We start from the raw sequence: 27001 nt of genomic DNA on the forward strand, positions 1-27001 counted from the left end.
AGGGATTATCAGCCTCCAGTCACTTACTTATGCATAGGCTTTCTGAAGCTGTGGGAAGCTAAACTGCCTACTGGTGGGGATTGCTTTTCCAATATATTGCAAGCCAGGACTTTATCATCATATGTGCAAATGATTCTTAGTAAGCTAGTTTGTGTCCTCATGCCTGCTGAAAATCCAAAATGGGTGCATCAAATGGTGATATTTAGAATAGCCCCAAGTGGAAATACTTCAAATATCCACAGTAACTCTGCTGTTTCTGAGATGGGATTTTTTTTTCAGTGTGGGGAGTGTTTGTGCAACTTCAGCATTTTATTCTGCAAATTTAGAGCCTCTTTCAGGGAAGCCAGTGAATACTGTGATAGTGGAGTTTAATTTATAAATAGCCAGCAGACGAGCATGGGGAGAGGCAATGAATAACTCACAGATGGAAGAGTTAGAGATCAGTCGTGACATAATGGCAAAGCAGCAGTGCAGAGCTGAGGAGGAGTGCTCGGCCAGGTCAGCACTGAAAGAGAATCCACAAGTGCAATGCTTATTTATACGTACGGTTTTAAGTCCAAAATCAACTTGTTTTTAAGAAAAAACCCAAAATCAGTAAAACCCAAAACAAACAAAAAACCCACCCCCCAAAAAAACAACCCAAAACCAAAACAACAAGCCTCATCCTGTGGTTAAGCAGCTTTAATGCAGTGCTTATAGTGCACAGCTAGGAAATAACAGTATGTTATTGGTTTGGGGTTTTAGTTTTTTAAAGCTACAAACAAGTTGAAGAGGAAAGCCTATCAGAGCTGTGAGAAATTAAATGTATTTATAAGCTTGAGATCTTCATTTCCTGGAGCAGCTTTACATCCTGATAGTGTACTGTCTTTGTACACTGAGTGAAAACCAGATTATATCAAAATGCCAGCTATCGATTATTTAGGTAAAGAATAACTTAATCTAAAATGTGCTGTGTTTTCACACTTGGGGGAAAACCCAATCCTGTGTCTCTAAAGCTCATGAAGATATTTACATTGAAGTAAATAGATATAAATGTGTTTGTACACACATTTAAGTAAATGCAGGTCAATTCTGGGAGAAGCCAGGTGTACAAATTCACAGGAGCACTGGAAGGAGGGCTGAGGTGTGTGGAGGGGGAAGCGAGGGGAGGATAGGGCAGCTCAGAAACTCTGATTACCTGTGTAATTCCCTGTCTGCCCCTCCACACATGCATACTTCAGAACTAAGAGCTAGTACTTTCTAAAAAACCCCGCTGTCTAAAATCCTGGGAAGTCTTTTTTCTTCGCCCCTATGCTAAAGTAAGACATTACCTTGGGCTAGACTTTCCTGACCTTTTCACCAAACATATCTTGATATGAAAACCCTTGGTCAGGACTCTTCACCTATGAAGGGAAATGAAGCTATGAAAAGGAGATGGCTCCAACCTTCAAACCCAGCCTGGAAAAACTGTCTGCTTTTTTACTTCTCCCATGTAGTAAACATATTCCCCAGCAAGAGGAAAGGGAGATGCACACACTTTAGGTCAGTAGCCACTTCTGGGATATTTGTTTGGTCTTCATGAGGCATATGTTCCCTCTTGAAAATTTCTATCACATGTGCTCTCCCATTTTTTACACTGCATGGTACCACGTGTCTTGACTGGGAGGAGAAGGGGAACTGGTGCTCTGCCAGGAACCCAACATAAGAGAAACTGGGAAGTTGTCCTAAATGCTTGATGTGTCCAAACACTGACTTGGAAAGTTACCTGACTTTTTGGAGGTGCTGTCTCCTCAAGAAGATAATGGTGTGCCATGGAATGAGCGAAGTCCCTGTCCTCCAGAGAGTGGGCACCAGGTGGCTTCAGGTGTTCCCCATTTATGCCCAGTGAATGTGTAAAAGTGCCAGCATGCCTCTTAAGGGGTATAAAGCTAAGAAAAAATGCACATTGTAAAGTGTCAGAATACTTTATTGTTAGGTGTAAAACCTGTTTCTGTTGATAAGTGCAAGCAGTCTTTACTGTTTGCAGTCAACAGGACCCTGGGGACTTCCTGTTCAGAGGAAGAATAAAAAAGCGAGAGAAAACATTTATGTACAAGCTAACACTTTTTGCTAGAGCCTGCACAATTTAGACACAGACCTGCTACAGGACACTGAAAGGCCAACTTTACCTTTGCATGGCATTTTAGAAGTCTAAAAGCACTCATTTTGCAACAGCATCTCAAAGACTTAGAAATGACCTGGGCAATCTGAGTCCGTAGGAATACAGTAAATGGGTGTGTGCTGTGTGAGCATACTGGGTCCAAATCACAAGCCTGCTGGGGTTCTGAGAACACAAAAATAAGGCTTACCTTTAAAGCCAGTGCAACATCACATCTTCAGCCTCCCCTTAGGCAATGTATAGCTAATGCCTCAGAGTTAAGTCCTGTATCCTTCCCTGGAAGTTCCCATATGAGCCCCAACAATCTTTTAATTTTTAAAATTTTAAAATTTTGATATAAGTCCAACTCCTGTCCCTGCACAGGACAACCCCAAATTTACACCATGTCTCTGAGGGCATTGTCCAAGTGCTTCCTGAATAGTGTCAGGCTTGGTGGCGTGACTGCCTCCCTGGGGACCCTGTTCCAGTGCTCCACAACCCTCTGGGTGAAGAATCTTTTCCTAATACCCAGCATAAACCCCTGGTGCATCTTCCTGCCATTCCCTCAGATCCTGTCATTGGTTGCCAGAGAGAAGAGATCTTCCCATCATCAAGACTATGAGAGTGAAAAACTTGCTAGTATTGTAATCCTGGGCTCATGCAGAGGCATCTCCCTCAGGGGGATCCAGGATTGCTTTCAGAAAATACCACTGTTTCCCTCCTACTTTGTAGGAAAGGAAGAAGCATCAAGGCTTGGGTGGTTTGCAGTGGGCTGCTGCCAGCTGAAGGGGGCTGCTGCCTTCACATTACTGGCCTCCACTACCTCTTTTTAAAAAAGGTAAGGGTACAGTACTAAAAGAAGAATTTCTGTATGATCATAGGTTATATAGTTGAGGTTTTTTTCTGGCAAGGTCCTGCTAGAAAGGCTATAGCTAAGGAAGGAACCTTTTCCTTCTCGTAAAAGAGTTATTTTCATCCTTGACGGTGCAATAGTATTGTTGAGTATCTATCTACCTATGCGTCAGGAATTCTGTCCAGGTCCTTGCATTGAGAGCTTGTACTGATTGCTGCTGTGGCTGGCCTCTCCAAAACCATGGTCTCATGCATATCCCTCTGCCCAGCAAAGGGTATTTAGGACCCTTGCTGGTCATGGGTTGTTCCCGGGTGGACAGGACTATCCTGTCCATCCTGTTCCTGTTTCAAATGCTGTTATCAACATGTCATACCTTGACTATGTGTCAAAGCTCTTGAAAATACACACCATACTTAGAAGCAAGATGATGTGATGTGAGGACACGGTAGGAGTGGGTCATTCTGCATGACCTGGTGGGATATACAGGAAAGGCAGGCATTGTCTCCAAGGGTCATTCTCAGAGGAAATCCCTGGATCTCTGTGTTCAGGTAATATTTCTTGGTCAGAGAGGGGGACTGCTATAGGAGCTGTGTGCCACCTGACTGGTTCAGTGTCACTTCTGCATTTAGCTAATATAAAAGTATGGTCCTCACTTTGATTTTTTCGGGCTCTAAAGAAATGTTAAAATGCATAAAAGCCATCATGTTATCATTAGTTTTGATGATAGCATTAAACAGTGTATTAAACTATTCCCTTCAGTTTACAATTCATACCTCTTAGCCTGGAGGTGCATTTCTTATTAAAATGTCTTAGATCCACATATTGTGAAATAATATCCACTGAAATTCCCCCTTTTTATTTATGTATTTAAAAGAAGTTGGTAAGGGATTTGGGGAAACAAATTAATTTACTGCCTGGTAGTAATGTAACATCATAAAAGGTACAGTGCTTATTATGAGTTATTTTCTAAGAGATTTTTAGGCATTTCATTCAAATTGGCTTTGAAATGATCACTGTTCTAGATGGACTAAAAACTCTCTGAATGTCCCCAGGGACAGCATGTTGACTCACAGATAAGGGGACAGTAGATTTGGAGGGTGCTTTAGAAAAGGTTGGGCTACAAGATTTCCTTTTACTTCCAATCAAAACAGTCAGGATGTACAGAACTAGTGGTTTTGATTACCTCAGTTTTAATGAATTGAAACTGAGCTTTAAAACTGATTGCAGAGGGTGCTGATCACTCTTTTCCTGAAACTCAGCTTCCTGTAAGGGTTCTCAGTTCAACATCCAAATATTGAGGTACCTAACACCAAACTAAAACATCAGTCTGGCTGAACAGCTGCGGTGTTAATGTGGAAAGGGGTTAAATAATAGTCATCAGTTCTGTTGTCAAACAGGGAGGAACTGGAAGCCCCAGAGGAAAAAAAAAGACAACATGACAAATGGTCTGTGTTGGTGGATTTGCCAGAAGAGTTACAGGCAGAGCTTATATAAACAAGCTTATATCTTGTGCCAGTGTGGGGCACAGATAGCCACTTAGCTGTACTGGGGAAAACCACCTTTTTTCTTGGTATAATTGTATCTGTAACTGAGAATTTTCCTTCAGGAGAGCTGAGTCCTTTGCAGAGGTAGGCAAGAGGTGAATAATTCACCCAGCCAGCGCCATACAGGGATAACTTCTTGTTTGGGCACTTCCATGCTCAGGTTTCAGCAGTGCCCAAAGAGCTGCCTGCTTGGGGCATCGTCATGGATTTACAGAGGCTTTCCCTGGGTATATTTGCCCTGCATGATCTGGCCCTTACCAGGCATGCGTGCAGTAAGGCAGATGGCTTAATACTTTGCCCCCCCCCCCCCCCCCCCCCCCAATTCCTTCTTTTATAGATCACTTCTTAATTTAAAAGTTTAACAAAATATGACTTTTTGGCCTGTAAAGGTCTAGGCTTCTAGGATGTAGGTGACAGCTTCCCCATCCCATTATCTATGCTCTCTTTTGCTTGCTGTTCTTCTTTGGCACTGAAAATGTGACCAGCGTCACCGGGGCCCCAGTTGTTGATTAGAACTGGATAAACTATACAAATTCTGGTAGGAATGGAAGGCATTTGAGATGACTACCTGGCATTTTTCTCTGCCCTTTTTTATGTACTTGCCACTGTATTTTCCCACATCAATCTCATAAAACATTCTTTTGCTCACGCTTGAAATATTGATATTATCCTACAGCAAAGATAAAAGCACATCACAGAGCAATATGGCTTGGTGATAGAATTATCTGCAATACACAGAAATCTCTACTGATGTTTAGGGCTGGCATGGTATTAAACACATTACTTTTGCTGACAGGCATTTTCATTTCCTTGCATCATGCAGGTAGGGGAATTTGAAGGAAATCTAGTTTCAGTTCTAGATTTGTTCAATAAAAAATGTAAAACAGAAATGCTGGTGGATATGGTAGCATCTCTTTAAATCACAAGGAACTCACTGAAAGTTTAAGTAAGTTTCAGAGACTGCTATGTGTTTTTATGTGTATATGTATGCTTGTATGTCTGCATTTACAAATATATCTATCTATACATACACATTTCTATAAACACCACAACTATTCCATATTTAAGAAATCTGAAAGGACTGGGGACAATCCAAAATGAAGCACTTAAGAATTAGTGTCAGCGAGCCTTGTGCTCCTTTGGTATGGGCTTTATGATGCGACCTTCAGTAACTTCTTTACTCATTATTACCACCCTATGACTTTCTCCCCATGCCATGCACAGAAAAAAAGAACTTCTGGTATAAATTGGGGATCTGCCCTCAAAATGACTGCCTTGTACATAGTGTACACACTTCAGTTTTACTGAAGCGGGATGTGTAGCAAATGAGGCAGGAGATTCTTACAAAGGAGGGAGGCCTCTTGAGCAAAGCATTGGTTAAGGGGCATCTCATTCTGTCTATCCCTCTTTCTTCCCCAGGGTCACAGTATGATTCTGGGTAAGTTACTAAAATAAATTTTTTCTCAGGCCATCCCTGAATTATGTGCTCATGAGTTCCTTTGTTCTGGTCCCCAACTTGAGATTGTATAGCTTGGATGGAAACAATATTAAGCCCTGAAAACAGCAGTCGAGTCAGTACTAAATGTGCTTCAAATGTGTAAGGTGCCATAAGGTGCTAACTGCGGTGTGTGATCAGAATTTGCGATCTGAAATTGCACATTCAATACTAGTGGGCATTTTAACTTAATTCCCCTGTTCCTGAGCTCTACATTTGTAAAATGAGCCTATCACCTCAGAAGGGTGTTGTCCAAAGTAATTAGTTTTTGCAAAACAGTCCAGTGCTCTGCTGAGTGGCACCACAGAAAAGCCCATGTGGAAATAAATTACTCTTCAGAGCAGGATTAGTATAGTGTGCAGGAGAAGGGGCCACAAATGGAGCAATGAAGATAAAACATAGTATCAAGTAACAGCACCTTCAGCAGGCATTATTCTTCATGTGTGCTGAATGAAGGAAAGGTCAAGTCAAAAAGAGTAGTGTGTGACTGTGTAATTAGAGGCTGTATCAAAGCATACACCCGTGAAAACCAGGGACTGCTTTTATGCTGTATTTGTGCAGGAATTTATGCCTAGAAGTCAACAATATTTAAAATAATAGTGGTTGCTGTTGGTAGGTTGGGAGAGAACCCGATCTAATGGCTGGGGCCTGGGGCAGAGACTGTTCCACCCCGATAGTCTGTTCTGTCCCTCACTGCCTCAGCTCTGCTCTCCGTACGTTGGAGAGAATTAATATTTGCTTTCTATGTACTCTGTGGCACTAAATTCCTTTGGAATAGTTTGATACCATACATTGTACAGATACAAACTATTCCTATGTAATACAAAATTTATTTCTGGCGTTGCAGATTTGGAACAGTATTTTTGTATGTTTTCAGGGATACACATACATTGTAGAACAAAACCGAGTGTTCCGCTCCTGAATAGACCCCGAGCTGATCAGAGCATGCTGGGGTTTTCACACACCGCTCAGTTTAAGGAGATCAGGTCTTCTGCAGCCTAGAAGGCAGTAGCTTTGGACCAGGAGACTCTGAGGTCTCTTTTTGCTACTGCTATGTAGTTGTGTATTCTGCATTAATCTGGTGTAAATTATTATCTTGCAAACCCTAATTTTTCTGTAACTGATGAGGGGCTTAAAAAAAACTTTGAAAACTTAGCTGAATATAACCAAGTATTTGTTTATGGCAGTATTTGTGACTGCAGTGAAATTTGTTAATAGGCCGAATTAGCGAGCATACAGAAAACAAGATGTCAGTGGTACTACATAATCATGTCAGGGTATTCCCACAGGAAAAGCAGAGGTTTACCTGAACGTCTGGCACAACTGACACAAAAAAATTGTGCTGATCCTTAACCTTCACTAGCAGTGTGCCTTGTCACTGCTAGCAGTCCTCAAATTGTATTTCATATGTGACTTACTGTAAATGCATGCTACTTGCTTGAGGACATCATAGAGGTGAATTATACATGGGCTGCTAGGATCACGCTGGCCAGGCGTTCTTATAGCTGCTTTTGCAAGGGGAGTGCTGAGGTTAAACTACATAGTTTCTGTAATTTAGTCTTTCCTGCTCAATATGACCTCAACTTTTCTCTCAGGTCTAAGCCTTGACAGTTAGAAAAAACCCCAACACTTCCCTTTCATCAGAAGGTCAAGCATATTTTATCTGGTTGATTCCTGGAAGGTGAGAAAATATGTATAATTTTACAAAGTTCCTTTTAGAGCAGAAATGCCAAAAGGAGGACTGTTGTCACCATTTCCAGCTAGACTGGAACCTGCTGTCTTTTGAGATCTGTGGGAGAAACTGTATTTCTCTCAAGAAGCACTGAACCAACATAAAAGCTTTTAATCCTATCCAAAAGGAACAAGCTGGGTTATCTCCTGCCATCCACTTGAATGTGTCAGCCATTAATCTAATATATGAATACGTAGGCTCTACATATAAAGACACCCTACAAGCAAAGGTTGATCCTGTGCAGTGGAGTTACGTTACCTTTTACATTACCACTTGTTCTAGGTAGTGATCAGGTCAGTGCTATTGAGCATGTTTCTTTGTGTGGCAATTTATATTGTGTGCAGGGTTCCAGGGGACAGCGTGGGGGGATCATATGGCTGTAGGTTGTGCAAAGCCTCTGTGTACATCCATCATTTTCAAGGCAGCAGGAAAGCTCATTCTTTTCGCCAGGCTTTAGCTGCAGGAGCTTGGATGTGCCTCCCCCTCAGAGCTCCTGTTGGCCTGTGCCGTGCGGGGAATATTCAGCATTCGGTGCATCCATTCTGCAACTGCCTGGCAGAGCACCAAGCTTGCAAGAGGGCATGAGAGAAATCATAACCCTTTTTAAAACTACTCAGGCTCATCAGCAGACCGTGGTATTGCAGAGAAGAGGTAACATGGCTCCGTAGTTCATCCTTATGCAAATAAGGTGCCAGCCAGCAATAGTGAAAATGGACTATTTTCTTGAGAAAAATTGAGAAGTGCTGCAAGCAGCAAGGTAAAGAGATGGGGTTATGCATGTTCTGCTCTTGCTCCTTGGCCCATTGTAGCCCATGAAAAAGGGAGGCAGGGAAGGAAAAAGAAAAGGGAAAGAGGTCACAGGAAAGTGGAGACAGAGGAAATGAGTCAGATTCCCCAGGGGCAATTAGTTTTAGGAAAGCTAAGGCAGTGCAAGGGAGAGCACTGTTGCCTAGCCAAGTTTTACCTAGATGAGAAGGCTACTAACTAGCAGTGCAGCCACAAAACAACTCTGTTTTAATGTTTTATTTTCTCACCCCAAAGACAAATAAATGCATATTTAAATGATCACAGCAGTTAAACACTGCTCCAGTGAAGTAGCATTCTGTTACATCTGCCTACCAAACACCTGGATGTGCCTCTGCAGAACAGAGGTTTTGAAATGTTTACTGATCAGGAATTCTGGTTGGTTTTTAAATGTGAGATGTCTTTTTATTGCTAGTGCATAATTTAATTTTGAGGCCACTGGTGTCTGCTGTGTATCTTAAAATCTGAGCTCCTGCAGGCACATGGTGTGTCATTGTATCCGCTCGTTCAATTTTTCTGAAAAGAAATTTTCTAGCTATTACAGATGAAAGCATGAAAACACACCACCAGTTTCCCTCTCCCCTGCCCCAAATCCAAAAGAAGAAGCAAATAAAACAAATGCTACTATGTTTAAAAAAAAAATTAATCATCCTTTTTGCACTGGAGGGATCAGCTCCCAGATGTGCACTTCAGAGGCTGGTAGTATTACTAGTCTGAGCTTCTGGATTGCAGCCTGGAATAGAAAGGCCCACAGTTTTTCTTGGGAATGGGCAGACCGTGGCCGATGTGAAAAAGGAAAATTACCTTTGTGAGGCTTCATTTTTCCACTGTAGAAGCTCTCTCTTGAGTTGGGTGTCGAAAGGGGTCCGAGAATGGAGTAGGTTGCAGTGGAGTCATGTACAGGAGTTGCTTGCAGAGGGTTCCTTTGCAGTGAATCTGAGGTTCCCTTTCTGTGGTGCCAGCTTTCCTAAATGCATTGGCTGACTCTGCTCTTACGGGTTGCGTTGCAGAGTTCCTGTAGATTACATGGGTTGCCTGTGGTCTTGTAGATTATATGATGACTTGAAGAATATGTTTTGTTTGATTAAATGCTGTCTGATTTTGGGACCACACATCTCACTTGACAGTGGTGCAGGATACTGTAATGCATTAACACAGTTCTGCTCCTACTGCTGCATAGTAACACCATTTTGCAGTATGTTTTGTTGAACAGACCATAGGATGCAATTTCTTTGAGCCCTATACTTGGCTGCAGAACAAAATGGGATGCTTCTCCTGACATCTTTCTGGTAAGATCAGAAATGCCATCTATAGTCCAGAGCTCTTTTTTTTTTTTTTCTTTCTTTTTTTTTTTTTTTTAAAACTGACAACACCAAGGAATGAGCCAGACTGAGGAGATAGGAGTGACCTTTGGGATGATGAAAGGACTATGGTTAGTTGTACTAAAAGGGAAGGAGCTGATTCATTGAGGCCACTAAGCACAGTCAGACTCTGCAGTTCCCCCTGATACTCCAGTTTGCAGACTAGCCAGTGCTGTCTGCCCTCATCTGTTATCACACAGCTCCCATAACGATTTACCACACCACCCATCTTTCTCAGCATGGCATATCTACAAGACCCATATCTGTATGAGCACCAGTGTGGAAGCTTGAACTGTTCCCGCTCACCCCTTTTTAAATGAAGTTGTCTTAGCTGCACTGTCTGCAGTAGAGCTGGTGTTTTGTGAAGGCCTCAGCACTGCTTTTTCTGTGGTGGTGCTGCAGTCTCTGGGGTCACAGCTCTTGAGGATTAGTCACTGTCTTCAAGCTCACACTAACAGAAAAGAACCTAAGTAACGCATATGCTTCAAATGCATTTTTTAAAAAATGAGGGAGCCCGTCTGTGCTGTCACAGAAAGGCCCCTTAGGTCTGCTCATGCCCTAGCTGGAGTTTTCAAGCCTTGTGTTTACCTACGTGTTTACCCTTTGTCCTGGCTTCCCAGGGCAAAGCTGTACCCTGCACTATGGTGAATGCTGCTGCAGGAGCACACCGGGAGCTGTGCTGTGGGTCACTGCAGTCAGCTGGCCCCAGGAATGGTGAAGGGCAGTGGTCTGAGAGAGCTTGCCTTTTTTAATTAAAAAAAAAAAAAAAAAGAAAAGAAAAAGAGCAATCAATTTTAGGTACAGGAGAGAAAAACATTTGGAAAGCTTTTCACTTAACAAGGCTCTTCTCTGACATTTAGATGCATTTATACAAGTTAGAAAGGAATTTGGCACCTTCCCACCTCACTCAGCAGGCTTAGAAGAGAAAAAGCAAATAAAAAGACAAGAATGCTTGATATGTTGCTTTGTTTTGTTCACATGAAGTGTTGTGCCCGTTGATGTTGGCTGAGTACTATTACAGCCCACAAAGGGCCTTGACAGAAGAGTCATATTCAGCAGGTCCAGGGCGTACTTTCTAATGAGGAAAGATAATTATCGTGCCAATCTCTGATCACTTTTTACTAGGCACATTTAATCTGAGGGAAGATAGGAGCATCTTCTGTCTAATACAGACTTGAGAGCAGGGCCAGCAGGTATAACAGAGTAATCACTCTGAAGGATTTGTTCATTATTCCCAGAAAGACAGAGGGGAAAAGTCTTTGTGTCACCATCTCTCTCTGTCTTCATTGCTCTTGAGTTCAACTCATGCAGTTTGACTGTGGTGACCACACTGCTCCAAGCACCTTTAGATCCCATCAGAAATGCTCTTGACAAGCATGTATTACTGGGTTTGACAACCAAATAGTCTCTCCCCGCCCCACCCCCTCCTTTTCTTTTTGAAAGAGAAAATCTGAGGTATGGTTGATGGGAACCTGATGATGTGCAGTGTGCTCTGAGGCACCTACCCCTTTGGCTGTAGAGCTGTGAGGGCATGGTTGTATGCTTGCTTATGTTTTTGCACATTACAAATGATCTCCATAGATGTGCATGCTACCTATCAGGGTTCATATGCCCATCTCAGGGGAGTGTACAGATGAGCACATACTCTGGGAGATGCTTACTTTTATATACCTGAGTGCATTCATGTCTACAAATTTATGACTTCTAATTATAGGGAAGCTCTAAAACTACAGGGCCAGCTCTAATTTTGAGAATTGTCTTGAGAATTCTCTTGTGTCCTTTTCTTGGTTACAACACAAATTCATGGAGCTCCTGTTTTTGCACTGCTTCCTAACATAGGTTATCTCACTGATTCTGTTTACCGCCTAGCCCCACAGTCACACCAGAGGGGTTGCCACTGGGTTGGGAATAAGTGGCTCTGGATAGCACCGTATAAACTGATTTTGCCTCAGGGAAAAAGACACACGGAACTAGATTGTGAAATACAGCAGCTTTAGGAAATTGCATGAAATTGCATCTTCCTTTTAGGACAAGGTATTGGGATTCTTAAGCAACCTGATCAGATACAGAAGCCTGGAAACAGCTCCAGCTAATGCTTAAAGTGTAATTTCAGTAAGATTTAATTTATTACGTTTTTTACTTTATAGTCACTTCTTTTATAACATCTCAGTGTTCTCTGTTTCAAACATGCCGTAGGTTTCTGCGTGGAGATGCACATTGAACATGAAGACAACTGGTGGGATGGTTGCGCTTTAGATGCTGGGGAAGTGGGGATCAGTATGGAAAAGTTGGCAGGATTCGCTTGCTGACTTTAGCTATCAGCATTGACAATGCATTGCACTGAATGGAAGGGTACAGACCTCACAAGCCTGCAGTTTTATGATACCTGCAGCTTATCATTGCATTGGTTTATATATGGTTCGAGATCTTGTCCTTGTATACTACTAGATCAAGACTAGTATATCTTGATCCCATAGTCCACTGAATAGGCAATTTTTCTTGCACTGTGGCAAGGTCCAGCAATGGGGAAGAGGAACACCTTGACCTCTTTTGATTGATTCACACTATCCCCTGCAACACAAATTTCTCTGAACACGGGATGAGGCACTAAAGTCGCACTATTGGCTCTGAGGGGAGAAAGTTGAGTAAATCTTATTGATCCACGTCCCAGTGTCCAGCTGCTGAAACAACTGTTAAAGCAGGTGTGTCTAATTTTAGCTTTTGAAACAGCTGGGCAAAGTGTTGGCCATGTTTCAGTATCTTTTGCTTAAAGAGAAGGCAGGTGGCATTCTCTGAACATACCGCTATTGAATTACAGAGACCGATTAATATTGGTGAGTCAACTTAACTTAATTCTCTCAACCTGCTAACAAGAGCACTTTGGAAAGGATTGGAGAAGAATGACAGGATGCCTTGAATAAACCAAAAGGGAAAGACATTGCAGTGTGTGTGTTCTAGCAACAGCAATTTAATCAATGTTGGTGCACCTGTGCTACCTGTCACTTTGCTGGCTGTTTGTATTTCTTTTGGCTGGGTGACTTGAGGCATGTAAGTCCTAGCTGTATTTTTTAAATGAAGGCATGCTCCATTGAAGTAAAGATTACACGTGCACATGAACAGGTAGATATTGTGAGAGCATTAAAAAAGCCAGCAACAACCCTGCTCTGAGTGATCTTGGTTTTTGTTGTAAAATCAAGCATTCAAAATTGAGGCATGCTGGAAGTAAATGTAACATCTTCCCCTTTCTGCATTCCTTTTGGTCTTTAATTACAGGATCATGTTATTGTGGACTCCTGATTTGTTTGTGAGCCAGAAAAAAATCATTAAGTGAAACACATTTGGATAGGAAATTCTGTAGTCTGTGAACCCCCTGTTTTAGTTGCTATAAAAAATAAGGTGTCTGTTGAATAATGAAGAGGAAGGAGTGGGTCTAGTAATTAAAGAAGTGGAGTGCCCCAATGGGTACCTGGGTTGTGTTCCTATCTCTGCAGCAGGTTTCTAGAGTGGTACATCCTTCCTAAAAACCAGTGAGTATGCTATAGAAATGAGTGCTGGACAGCAGAAGTGATGGATTGCTATCAGTCTATACTTTTATATGTGTCTCTTTGTGACTATTAGATGTAGTGGACTGTAAATCGCTCCAAAGAAACTGTTAGAAAGAAGTAGAGGGGGTAAAAAAAAAAAGATATTTTTAAAATGAGGCATTTTGTTCATGTTCTTTAGCAGCATCTGATCGTGCTAAGGAGGGTGTAAGTAGCATCTAGCTCCTCCAGATGTCAGCTATTTAGAGAGACACACACCAGAAGTTCTGTGGACAACAAATGACTGAATCCCACGCAGGATGCTCTTCTTGGCAAGAGAAGAAATGGGAGTGAGTGGGTGAGCCTGTGTGTGTTCCTGTGCAGTATGGGATGGGCATTTACAAAAATGGGAGATAGGGAGAATAATGAAGATGGATGGAGGTAAAAATACCTGCTAAATGCCAGCTGTCCTACTTGGACAGTGTGGGATTGTTGCCTGGTGTAGTCTCAGTGCTTCGTCTAGTCTGATTTTAACCCTATTAACTTTTTTACTGTGACTTACGTAACCTCAGCTATGATAAGCTCTGTGTAAACATCTGGGTATGTATTATTTTCAGCCTGTAACTAGCAACCTAAGAAAACCCGGTAATGAGAGTGATTTGTTGCAGCTTGCTGGGAAAAGGCAAAACAAAACGATTAGACCATTCTCTGTTGAAAGCAGAAGCTTTTCAGGGACATATTTCTCTAGATGAAAATTTTGTTAATAAGTTCTTTAAAACTCAGCAGTATTTCTGGGGACCGATCAAAGAGTCTCATAGAACCCACAAATAGCCAGATGGTTTGGGGGCTCCCCTCAGATGCCACCTATTACCCCAACAGAAGTTGGAAACATGTTGTCATACTAGTTTTGAAATTTACTTTTGTGTAGTATTTTCCTGCTACCTTGAACTGCGTTAGATAATTTATTTCTCTTTCCTGTGCAATTTCTGTTCAGAGGTTGGCTCTGACACCAACACAGTGTTTGCGGGTGGGGAAAAGAGGCAGTCTCCCTGCCTTGTATTCTAGCCAGTCTAGGTCCTCTTGCCAGTGCTAGATGAAATCTCCCATTCCCAGTGGAAAGCTGATCAAAGTGGCACAGAATTACTCACCTTTGAAGGTTTCCTTCTGGTGCTGCTATTTCTGTTGTCCTTTAACTAAAACATGTTTCATTGCCGTATATATGTAGTACAGATCTAAGATGCTGAATTACCTGTCTCTCATACCATAGTTTTTGGCTCAGGTACTCCTTTTACAAAAGGTTTCTTGCAATACAGCCAATAGTAAGAAGCTGACATCCTGCATCTTCAACTGTCACACCAGTTGAGGCCATACTGTACTAGTGTGGAAATATAGTGTTATTTTAGTCTGGTTTTCTAAGGAAATGACACTTCTGCAGTCACTCTGGCCTGGCCAGCAACCACCACATTTGACAGGAGCATTGAAGCCCCAGAGATACTGCATTTCTACAGAACTTGTGCCTCATCCCTGCTGAGGCGTAAGGGCTGGTCCAGCAGCTGGTAGGCTTGCAGCTCTGAACCTGCTGCAACACAGGCTGCCTCTTCCTTGGCCAAAGCAAGACATGAGGGAAGGATATGAAAGGTGTAATGGGGGGATAAGGAAATATGACAAAAATCTGAGCACGTCAGAGGAGGGAGTGTGAGAGAGTGTGGGGGGAACTGAAGGTGATGTGGTTATTATGGTCAATATGGGGGGGGGGGGTGAAAAAGGGAAACATGAAGCCTCATTTCCTACTCATTTTTTTTCTGTAGCTCTGCTGCATGTAGAACAACGTGTTTTCAGGTAGCCAGGAATACCAGATGCCCTCTTTTTATGTGCCTGCTGCTACTTTTCTGAGGATTGCATCAAGTGTAGGGGCTGGTAGTGAGTAAGAAGCATCTCACTGTAAGAAAAGGTGTTATACAGAGCACCTGGATATCTGTTTATTCTGTTGATCACATACTGCTTTCTGTCTCTTTTGGGGATTTTTGGTAGCTTGGGTTGTCACAGAATAGCTACCTTCTGATTTCTCTGCAGGAGTTGATCAGAATGCGGAGATGAAGACAGTAACAAAATGATTCAGAGTTAGTCATCCTGAAGACCACTCAGATTTCTTTCAACCTCACAGTACCCACCATACTTCTGCCAGTACCCTGGAGGAGTCAATGAGAGACTGTGTGTTGCCATCCTGAGTGCTCACTTTTGGTGACTGATAAAAAAAGGGGGGGGAGGTGAAACGTGGCATCTAGTTAAAACTATACAGACCTAATTATAACTTAAGGGGTCATTTAAGGGATGAATTGGTCCAGGGTGCAGATGGCTTTTGTATGATCAACCAGAAGTTCAGAAAGAAGGAAAAAAAAGTGTGATTCTTCAAGTGAGCTCCCTCTATGGGTTACACAGGCATTTCCCTGTTTTCCACTTTTCTGGTTTCTTCTGTAGTTGTCCCTGGCTGATAGTCTAAGAGATAAAGAGGCTACAGAAGAGAAAGAGAAGCAGAAATATATGTGTGCACATGTGTGCGCGTACATGCGTTTGTATGCATCTGAGTACTTCAAATGTAATCCCTGCATCCCTATCATGAGCTTTTCCCTTGGCACTTTACAAGGAGTAGCTGGAGTGTTTTTGCCTATCCTGTCCAAGGACTAACCCATCCATGTTGGGAGCAGTTTATACAGTATCTGTTGTATACAGCCTATCAGTGAGGCAGTGTGTTGCTCCTTCCCCTTCTTTGTTTCCAATTCCCGATTTTTATGGCTGCAGTGTACTTCTGATGTCTGCACTTGCTCTGGTGTTAATGTTTGCAGCTCCAGTGGGTTTTTATTGCCGCTCAGTGCTTCCCTCTACACAAATACCCTGCCATTTTGCTCAGAGACGAGGGTGCTGGGTAAAGGGAAGTGTTCAGCTAGAGGAAGCAGGCTTTTTGCATCCATGTGAGTAGCACAAACACTCATTGAATCACAGGCAGGATGGGGTATTTGACAAGACAAGGAAACTGATGGTGTCTAAGGAGACCTGCAGTGCTGGAGGAGCTTGTACAGGCGGAGCGGAGTTTGAGACCCTGGGGGGTGATAGGAGAGCAAGGTGCCTCACTAGGAGAGAGGTGTTTTTAAAGCAGTTCATGCACCTTATATTTATTCTCACTTGTGGTTTTGTTGAGCTTCTCTGCTGGAGACAAAGTGTCCCAGTAAGTTCCCTGATCAGTTGCCACAAGTGGACCTGGAATGTATTTTGCTTTCATTTAATTTGTTTGTGTGAGTGTGTTGCATGCCTTGAAGCCAGGGCATGTCCTCAGTAGTATTAAATATATCGGTAGGGAACAGGTAGTTGATGCTGTGCTACTACCCATCCCAGCATAATGCTACAGTGACCTAAGCTGCATTTTCTGAAAGTAGCAAAACCTTTTAAAAATCTCAGTCAAAAAGACCTAGGAACCCGTGGCTCAGGGCTTAGCCATATTTTCCATGTCATAGAATATAAAAATGTAAGTAGCTAGCAGGGTGCTAGTATGAGCCCTCCTTCCATGCAAGAGGGGCAAACATCTTACAAATAATGTAAACTGGAGTATCATCAATGAGATACATGGTTCTTCCGTACGCAGTGCTCATGAGATTTCATCTGAAGGACTGCATCCAGACTGGGGCATTTTACTTCAAGAAAAATGAAGATATTTGGAAAAAGTCTCTAGGAAACCAGCAATAATGAGCACAGTCTAAAACCCATGGATCTGTAAGGAACAGTAAAGCAAATGTCTTTGTCTAGGGAGGAGGGACATAGCAGAAGTCTTCAAATATGTAAAAGATATCTGTAAAGAGGAAGGAATTAATCTTTCTTCTATGACAGGGCAAGAAATAACAGACTGCAATATTGCAACTGAAAATGTGTGTGCGTGTGTGTATGTATATGTATGTTAGGGAACTACAGATTGCTAGGAAGGGAGTGTTTAGAGGGTGGATAAATCAGGCCAGTTGTAAACTTTAAAATGAAACTTTGCTGAACTCACTAATTAGCTACACATTTTATGCTAATGGTTAAGTCTCAATCATTATCATTAATTATTATTTTACATACAAAACTGTTAGTCTTCAACATTTATGCCCTAAATCCACTGTGACTATACAGTACCATAGAGCTGATTCTCTATAATTAGCACTGACAGCTACTGTCCTTGATGGTCTTAGCTGCAGAAGGAGAAGAGGTGAGAAGAAGAGAAGGATGAGAGAAGTTGGAAGTGATGCTGGCTTGTCGTCTTCTGTGTCCAACTTCCTTTTTCATACCTGATGTTTCAATGCTACTTTCACTTTCCCAAAAGTGGGATCTTCAACTGCTAAGGGTTCTGTTTCTCTTCTTTTTTTCCCAGACATGCTTCTCGTGTATTCAGGATGATGCCCTGCCTGTTTGCATCCCCTACGTTTATCTTGTCCTTTGTTGAAACTTTTTGCTACTTAGATGTCTCCTATGAGCAGCCAACTATGTCTTGTTTGCCTTTTTGGTGGTCGTGTTGCTCACATATTTGGTGAAATGCTTGTATATACCATCACAGTGTTGCAATATTTTATATACTATTGTTATTTACAATATTTTAGTACATTTATATCTGCGCACAAGGAAAGCTAATATTAATTATATCCTGATGAATGCATTTGTAATTTATAGGTGTCACAATCCACTTCTTTGACTACAGCAGATTTGTGAAACAGAAAAAATAAAGTAGTCTGTTGGTAAAGTTGAGCACTGATATATATTGCTTTCAGAAGCATTGATTCTTCATCGTTGCAAGGTAGACAGCATCACCAAGAATGTTGTAGGTAAAGATTATCCTGCCTTGGCGCAGAGGGATGGCCTAGATAGCCTCTTGAAATTCCTGGCTGTATTTTCTGTTATGACCCTAGTTACTTGGAAGGAAAAAAATAATTTCTACTGTGGTTGAGAGTGACTGGGCTGTATGCTGTGTACCGCTCTGTGCGGGTTGTGTAGCACAGGCACCGCATGTAAAAAAGGCTGTTTCCTTTGGGAGAGGAAAAGGCCGTCTAATGGTCCTATAGTTCATTATGCCTTAGCCAGTAAGTTGGTTTGCCACAGACTGTGCAGCATGGGCTCTTTCAGGGTTAAAAGCAGAAGAATTGTTCCCCACAGTGTCTTCTTTTGTCCTTCCAATCTTTTAGCTTTGGCTGCTCTGACCTTCTTTTTCTCTTCATCTTCTGCACACTGACAAGGTATACATCTTAGGAAATTACACCTACCAGCAGCTCCCACACGAGCAGGCTTGGCCACAGGAGACGTTTCACTCTTTGTCTGGCTGGCGGTGAGACACTTGTGCCATTGAAAGATTTTCCCCCTACATCTTTCTTTGCTTTTATTTTAATTCTTCTTTTGGTGGTTGGGAGACTACAGCAAACACCAGTCACCTGGCAGTTATTGCTGCAAGATGAACAGGTGATTACAGGCAAAAGCCAGGCAAGATGATAGGTGGAAGAGAGAAGAGAAGCAGAGGGGAGCCTGTGCACAGTGTCTATTAGCGAGCTCACTTTTCATTAGCACAGAAACCAGTTTAGAGGAGCAAAAGCAACACTTTTTCCAGCTTTTCCTTCTTGTGTCAGACAAGATTTCATTGAGTGCAAAAGGAAAAGAAAAGTGTCCTTTCTGGTCTCATGGGTAAAAATTTAAATAGTTCCCTATTTATCACAGTAGGTACTTTACTCTGTCTACAGCCTGTCTCTTTCTACTTCAGCCTTTCAGGTACTATTTAAGTTTTCAAACTCAGACCTCTTCAAAAAATAATTTCCTAGCTCTTTACTTCCACACTAAGAATTTGTGACACAAATGTTAGTTCTGCAGTGCTAATATTTAGCACTAATGTGTAAGGTGCTGGACTGGCAGACCTCGGAGATGTAAATCTAGATCTACAGAATAGATACAGCCAAGATGACTGTAGGTCACACATCCTTCTCTGTGTCTAACCTCTTGCTGCTGTGAGAGTCATTAAAGGCAAGGGATTGCAGCAGCATGTTTTCCCAGGCAAGGCTCACACCTAGGCCAGGAACAGGCTGTTTGCCTTCACCTTAGACTTGCCAAAACTGATTCCAACCATTGGGAGAGCAAGGTACACATATATTTTTCTTTCTATAAACATAGTAGCTAATTGCATCCATAGTATCAGTTGCTAGGATTTATGCTAGAGATGTATTTGGCTCAACATATAATCAGGCTAATTGCAAAGTTGGTTAGAAAGTTGTCTACCTATAAGGGGGAATGTTATGAATGATAGAAATCAGTTCTCAGCACATGCTACAGGTCACTAGCATTTTATTCTGGTATCCTTATTGAAGCACAGGTAGTAGAAGTACTGAAGTGTGAATTCTGCAACAGAAATGTCAGAAAATTAAACCACCGGGCTCCTTTCCTTCATTGGTGGTTCAATAACTATCTAAGGTTAAGCAGTGGGCAACCATGATTTCGTCAAACTTGGCCAGTCTTCTGGTTTCTGTTATCTTTCTGAGCCTGAACAAACCTTTGATGAAAAGTCACATTGCCTGAAATAATACAAAAAGTAGAAGTAGGTTCTGTTTCTCTGCCTGACAAGATCTGAGCAGCTCCCATTGAGCCCAGGTTCTACTGAGAGTAAGAGAGATTGATGGAGTTCCAGACTTCCTGGAGTAAAGAGCCCTGCAACCGCACAGGATCAGTTTTCTCTTGTGAGATAAGAGCCTGCCTGTCAGCAGTGTGCTGACAGGCAGGCTAGAGCCTTCTTAGTCCACTTTGATAAAGTACCCCAGGGGCAGGGATTAAAGTGCTTGTGAGACAAAAGGGGAGATGGTGGGTACTAGGGTAACAGGAGCTCCTATGATGGTTGAAGTAAACCAAACCTATGCATCCTTCATTTAACACACAGCACATTCATAATCACTGATCTGGTAGAGGGTCCAAAGTGTGAGAAGGATCTTGTCCTAATTTCTGAGGCAGCTTTATGGGAGACAATCCTAGCTGGTGTCCTGTGCAGGTAGCCAGGGGTATCTCTGTGGCACATTCAGCAAAGATTGAGAAGAGACTTACAAGCTCAGGGCTGAAAGCAGGTGCACTAGGTGCTCCTGTGTGAAGCCAGTATTGCCAGTAGCTAAGCCTTTCTATTCTCTTAGGCTCACAGACTAGCAGGCTTAAGCCAAAAAAGTTACTGTTGCTCATAAAGCTGGTCCAACATATGTTGGCTCATGCCTTTCCAGCAAGTCTGTAAGCTCTCTGGGGAAGGGACTCTCTGCTTCTGTTAGTTTACATAGTGCTGAGTACACTGGGTTGTCCTTCATACACTATCTAGTAAACAGGGCCAATTCTAACATGTTGTTGTCAGTTTCCATTAGCAATTCTAATGTTGCCTCTTCCCAATTGTAATTGATTAATGCTTATCAAAATGAGATGTGTTGCTGTATATGTGTGTCCCTCCACACTTGTTCTTGTTTCCACTAACATAGGACTACTGGTGTAAAATTTCAGAAAATAAAAGTCTGAACTTTGCAAGATTTCAGGCCCTTAAAGCGGACACTTGACAGAACTGAGTTTGCATCCCTCATCTTCTGTCAAAGCTCCTAGTGGTTTCTGTTGCTTTTGGCTAACTTACTGCTAGCCTGGGCTAACTGGTTGTAATCAGCTTGCATTTCTCTTCTCACAAATGAACACCAAGGGTCAGATCTCCCTTTCAATCCACTGGCTCTGTTGCATTTACTCACCCTGACATAAATGAGGACAAAACCAGGCTCCAAAGCTTCTGTATTAGTTGCTTGTGGCAAACTGGGGTCCCTTGGAGCTGAGCTGAAAAGATAATTAGACCTGCCCCATGTCACTGATTATGTGTAAGGCATAGGCCTCAACTTTTGTAGGTAACTGGACTTACTAGATGCTAAAGGAAATTGAGAAGCCCTGACAATAGATTTCTCTTTTTTTCAAAGGTACAGAATAAAACTGAAAATCACAGAGACTGCAGCAAGTTGGTTATATGCAGAAAAAGTACTGCATAGCAGCAGCTGTCTGCGTGGTCTTCAGCCCTGTCCTGGAGCAACCCTTCCCTTTCCCTCTGGATGAGCAGACACTGATAATTCTGGTGCTGCTGGGTCTTAGCTGCCTCTAGAGGCTGCCTGCAGAGAGGCAGTGATGACAAGGACAGTGAGGCACCAGGGACTAGTCTCAGAGCAGTTAATTCTGCTGGCAGTGCTGAGGAACCTACCAAGCTCTTCAGTCACTGCTGTCCTCAGCAGTATTTGTAGTAGCTTGCTAAAGACAAAGGTGTCTATATGCTAGTCCTAAGCTCTCTACAGCATGCAACCCCCTCTGGTTTATTTTATTTTATTTAAGTCTCTATTTTAAGATCATAAGCAGAACCTGTTCTTATTCTCCTTGTTGTTCTTGGAAAAGTACATTAAAAAAAAAAAAAAAGGAACTGTTTTGAACCTTGAGAGAAACAGTTCAGCTTTTGGGTGACAGGCTGTTCTAGCTGACCTTATTCTCTTAACCTTCTTATGTAGCAATTCACTGGCTAATGCTGCACCTCGTTGGTCTCTACCGGGTGGAGCCAGAGCTGCCATCTCTCTGGCAGTCACCCCGTATTGCTAAAAGCTAATGGAGATTCCCCTTCGGATCCAGTTAGAGAGATCTGTGATTTTAGAGCAGAACTGACTTTTTCAGTTCTGAATACAGCAAAGTAATTAACAGCTAAGATTTAACAGGAAATATAGAGAGAGTTGTACTTGCCGACACAAATAAGGTAGAGTACAAACTTTTCCTGGGCTTGAAGCCAACCAGCTCTTTTTCTGGGATTCTAAACCTCAGAAACAACTGCTTTATTATTTCTCATTTCTGCAGAGTATGGTGGCCCTCTGCTCTTCTAGTAAAAGAAACAGCTATCTAAGAAATAACTTTTCTCATATCTGTAGGGAGCAACTTATGATGGGAGCCATTATCCTTTAAGGTACCCATCTCGTTCTGAAGACACAAGGGCATTTAGAAAGACTTTATATTTACCCAGATGAACTAAACCAATAAGAGAATAACAATGCCTCTTTTGAAGTAAATCTGGTGGGAATAACGTTGTTGAAACTTCACTTCCGACTATAAACTTCCCCTTGCCACCCAAGAGGGGAAACTACAATTGAAATCTGCCCTCTTCCTGCAGTGGTGCTGCTAAATAAACGAGTCACCTGTGAATTACAGGGCAGTAAATACATCCACCGACACGTAATAAAGCAAGGCAGAGTGAGGTTCCCGTACTTTATGGTGTCACCAGAACCCTATGATGTATTTATAGCCAGTTTCCCAGTTTTTTCCTTTTTTTAATTTATTTTTATGTCGTACTCATACAGATTGGCTTTCTTGGCCTTTCTTCTTTTTGCCTAAGGCGGTTTACCCAATGGTTTGTAGCAAAGGGAGGTTGGTAGGCAGAAGTTAGACGGGACAACTCTTCAGCACAGGGACAGCACACAGCAGCTGTTTTACCTCTTCAGGGGCTACAAGGCATTTTCTGTCTATGGCCAGGGCAGTTTGAAGTGATGCTCATCTCCTTTGTACGCCCCCTGCACCTACCTGGTACCTCTGTCTGTGGCAAAGGGGTTGGTGGCAGAGTGAGCGAGCGGAGGAAAGGATCAGTGATTTGTTTTAGAGCTAGGTATATATTGCCCACTGAGGACAGGACTTCTGTGGCGAGGGATTCAAGGTGGAGGCCAGCAGCATCCTCATGGGTCGGCAGCCTTTCAAGATTGATATGCGAGGTTATATTCCCCCTCCTCTCCCAAGTACAGTTAGGAGCATGGGGAGGCTTCCTCTCAAGGCCAGGATCCTTCTGGATATCCCGCCACATGTATGGCAGCAACTCTGGTTTCCTCAACAAAACTCAGGGCCAGGAACAGTTGTCTTGCACAGATAAAACTGCTCTATGCCCTGTGCATGGCACTGCAGATCTGCCAGCCAGCAGGCACCTGCGCTACAGGTTACTCGCCCCCGTCTCTGGCTGCGTGCCCTGTTGTGAGGAAGGCTGATATTCACACTTTGAGGCTAACAAATGGCCTCCAAGTTAGTCAAACGTTTATACCAACAGCATGTACTGGTTAGGATGGAGAATCTCGGTGTCTGTTCTGTTCAGTTCCCATGTCTATCAGTCACTCACTGGCTCAACACCTTTAAGCCTCTGTTTCCTTGTCTGCAGAACAGCAAATTAATACCTAAAGCTGTTGAATGGCTTCATTAGTAAAAGATTTTAAAGCACTCTGAGATTCTTAGGTGGCAGATGTTGGATAAATTTGAAAGTAATATTCTTGCTTTCCAGCTTTTTACCATCCGTGATCATTGATTAAACCCAGCAAAACACTGAAGTTTTTGTGACTGCTCTAGACCCTGATTCAGATCATATGAACTATAGCATAAGTTACTAGAAAATAAATGACACGCCTATCAGGCTCAGCTAGAATTACTAGGCGTGCAACTCGGGGGGATCATTGCCAGTTACTGACGTGCCGTACCAAATTGAGATCAATGACGGAAAACATTGCATTTCTGCGTTAGGGAAGTACTTACGACATGAGTCAAGCAGGTCTCTGAGGCGCATGCGTGCGCACCTACAACCATGGATCTAGAGGGGAAAATAAGGAAACTTGGAGTCATAAACAATTCATTCCGGTTTGAATGAATAAATGAAGGAGAGGGAGGCGGCGCAGTGCCCGGCAAGTCCTGGGGCTGGCTGGCTTCTTTTCCAAAGCTCCTTCTCGACTCCCTGAGTGATTTTGCATAAGTCACTTCGCTGGTGACTGGCTTCCCCTGGGTGCCTGGGGAATTTTGCCATGCAAATTGGTAGGCACTGAATTACTAGATAACGCTACCGCATTTATTTATTGATTTATGGGCTGCAAACTCTGGCTGCAGTCCTCACTCTCCGAGGATTAAGTACAAATACACCTGTTTGGACTCGGACTATTGTTGCAGGAGCATTAAAAAAAAAAACAACAAAACCTCTGTAAAAGCGGTTCGGAGCTGCATGAGCGCGGTCCTTCCCGGGTCTGGCTTTGCTCCGGGGCAGCCGCGGGCGCTCGGGCGGGGCGGCGCGGCGCGGCGGCGCTGGTTAACCGCGTCCCCCTGGCATCGCCGAGGGCCGAGTACCGGCTGCGCCCCCTCCGCCCCGCTCCCAGCCGCAGCCGTGCCGCCGGGCTCCTGCCGCTGCTCCTCCGGCTCCGCGCCCGCCACGGGCCGGCCCAGCCGGCAGAGCGGGACCGCGGCGGGGCCTCCCCCGCGGTGGGCGCGTTTCCCCAGGGGTCGCTCGGGGGCGGGCAGCCGCCGCGGCCTGGCCCCCGCCCGTGGGCGCGGATGGGCGGGGGTGGCTGCCGGGGGTTCCGCGGGGCGGGGCGCTCCCCTCCACCAGGACAGGGCTGGGAACTCCCGTGCGAACAGTTTTGGGGTTCCGGGGTGTCTCCCGCTGCTGAGAGCGGCAGCGCCGCCCACCGGCCAGGCCAGGCCCCGCCCGGGCCGGCCCTCCTCGCCCCGGGACCGAGGCTGGGAACGGGACCCGCCGACGGCGGGGCCGGAGCGGCGGGCGCGCGTGTGAGGCACCGGCGCATGAATGGCGGGGGCGGAGCCGCCCGCCAGCCCCGCCTTCCCCGGAGCCAGCCAGTCCCTCTGCGGAGAGCTGCCGCCGCCCTCATTGGCTCGCCGCGGCCGGTACATTTGCATACGGCTCGCCCATTCGTGGAGCCGCTTCCCCGGCCGCCCCAGCTGCGCTTCACCTGCGCCGCCGAGTTGCCCGCACTTGGCGCGCCGGCCGCCAGCACCCCGCCGCCAGCACCCCGCCCCCGGCTCCGCTCCGCGCCCCGCCGCGCTGCTCGGCTCCGCTCGGCACTGCTCGGCTCCGCTCCGCGCCCTTCCAGCCTCGCCTCCGCGCCCGCCCGCCCGGGGAGACTTGCTGCTGCCCTGCCCGGCTGCGCAGGGTTAATCGGCTTGAGCCGTCGGTCGCCTGGATCCGGTGCAAGGAGGATAACAATCCCGATCTCTGTGTGTGTGTGTGTGTGTGCGCGCGTGGGCCCAGCAGTTCTGCATTGCAACACTTGCTAGTGGAGGAGCAACAGAAACCCTCTGGAATTGGGATAAAAAAAGAAATCAAAAATTTACCTGGGGTCTCTGGCTTTTTTCTTCTTTTTCGTTTTCGATAGTCCCTCTCAGCTTAGTGAGAGACAGGGATCGCAGGCAGGGAAAAGTCCTCAAAGACGCCGTGATCCCGGAGGAACCTGACAAGTGCAAGCTCCGGGACCCTCGCGCTGACATGTGCGGCTCTCCTGCGCTCTCCTGGAGGCTCGGTACGGCCGCCGGGTTCCTGGCACAGTAGATCCGGCCCTGGGAAACGGCGCGTCTTATTCTTCTGTGTGTGGTTACTAACCTTCCCCCTTCCCTCCCCTTCCCTCCCAGCACACGCTCTCTCGCACAGACACACGCTGTCTCTTTGCCTCTTGAACACACACGCACGCTCTAGAGCCTCGGAAGCGACTCTCCTTTCTGCTAGTATGGGGCCCCTGGCATCATGAACCTTATCCTCTCTCCCTGGCTGGAATTCAGACTGCCCGTCTGTAGGTGCCCTGTGCCTTGACCATGCACCTGAGAATAGACCCCAGCATTTGCCCGGGACGCCGCCCCGCCTGGACCCTGTGGATGTGCTCCCTCTTTTGGGGATGTATCGTCAGCTCTGTGTGGAGTTCCTCTAACGTGGCTTCTTCAGCCTCTTCCTCGTCTGTATCTCAGGCTCAGTATGAGCATCACTTCCACGGCAGCAAGCACCACTCTGTGCCTATCTCTATCTACCGCTCCCCTGTCTCCCTCCGAGGAGGACACGGTGGGTTCCCACTCTCGTTTCTTTCTAACCTTTTTGCAGAGCAGCTGGAGCAGCAGAGAGGGAACAGGGACGATGGCTGTGACTCCGGGGGAGGGGGGGCCTTCCCCCCAGCCCCTCATATCTCCGCCGTTAGCTCCCCTCCCCCTTAACCCTCCTTTCCTCCCCGAGCAGAGCCCAGGGCTGAGGACGGGCCGCTTCCAGAGCCAACTTCTCGGCCGGGGTGGGCCGGCGGGGCCGGGGCGGACTCGGAGGGGCACCCGCTCCCACCTCACCAGGGCTGGGGGTCCCCCGGGAGGGGATCGCTGGCCCCCTGCCTCCCGGCCCTGGCCGAGTCGTAGCGGCCGACACGGTCCTTGCAACCGCGCATCTTCCCCTCCGGACCCCCGCTCTTCCCGGGTGCCCCGCTGCGGGAGGGCCGGCCGGGGGCTGGGGAGGCGCCCGCCCGCTTCCCGCCTGCCCTGCCCTGCCCTGCCTGCTGTGCCTGCTCGCTCGCAGCCTTCCGTGGGAAAGGTGTCGGGTGGCTCGGGGCGTACAAAGGAAAAGGCGAGGTCTCCTTATCCCGGCTCCCTGCTTGGTGCCTGGCAGTGTCTTCCCGGGAAACCCAGGGGCAGGAAATAATAGGGAGTGGGTTTCCACTCCAGCAGCAAGGGAGAAGGGGAAAAGGCAAAGAGGGGTTGTGAGGGACGCCA

At 45.0% G+C, this 27001-nt stretch overlaps 1 protein-coding gene and 1 long non-coding RNA gene across 7 annotated transcripts in view; one reads left to right on the plus strand and one right to left on the minus strand.

Moving 5' to 3' along the window:
• Window positions 1-26684, minus strand: part of LOC135315013 (uncharacterized) — a 37257-nt gene extending 10573 nt beyond the window's left edge. The window contains exons 1-5 of one of the 3 annotated variants that reach the window (XR_010374444.1): window positions 26342-26684; window positions 25598-25819; window positions 24017-24071; window positions 1745-1907; window positions 423-505 (exon numbers count right to left, since the gene is read on the minus strand). This is a non-coding gene — a long non-coding RNA (uncharacterized LOC135315013). Of the gene's footprint in view, window positions 1-422; window positions 506-1744; window positions 1908-24016; window positions 24072-24448; window positions 24841-25597; window positions 25820-26341 lie in introns of those variants that run through there. The other 2 variants (XR_010374443.1, XR_010374445.1) reach the window with 2 other exon arrangements.
• The window catches only part of NRXN3 (neurexin 3), a 971499-nt gene that overhangs the window by 572307 nt on the left and 372191 nt on the right, over window positions 1-27001 (plus strand). For 2 of the 4 annotated variants that reach the window (XM_064460498.1, XM_064460499.1), the window contains exon 1: window positions 25818-26312. The exons of the other annotated variants lie outside the window; for them this stretch is intronic. In XM_064460498.1, coding sequence (XP_064316568.1) covers window positions 26072-26312 — 241 coding nt within the window. In that variant the 5' untranslated portion in view covers window positions 25818-26071. Of the gene's footprint in view, window positions 1-25817; window positions 26313-27001 lie in introns of those variants that run through there. 4 annotated transcript variants of the gene reach the window in all.

This window comes from Phalacrocorax carbo, chromosome 9 (genome assembly GCF_963921805.1).
Source record: "Phalacrocorax carbo chromosome 9, bPhaCar2.1, whole genome shotgun sequence".
Classification (NCBI taxonomy): domain Eukaryota; kingdom Metazoa; phylum Chordata; class Aves; order Suliformes; family Phalacrocoracidae; genus Phalacrocorax; species Phalacrocorax carbo.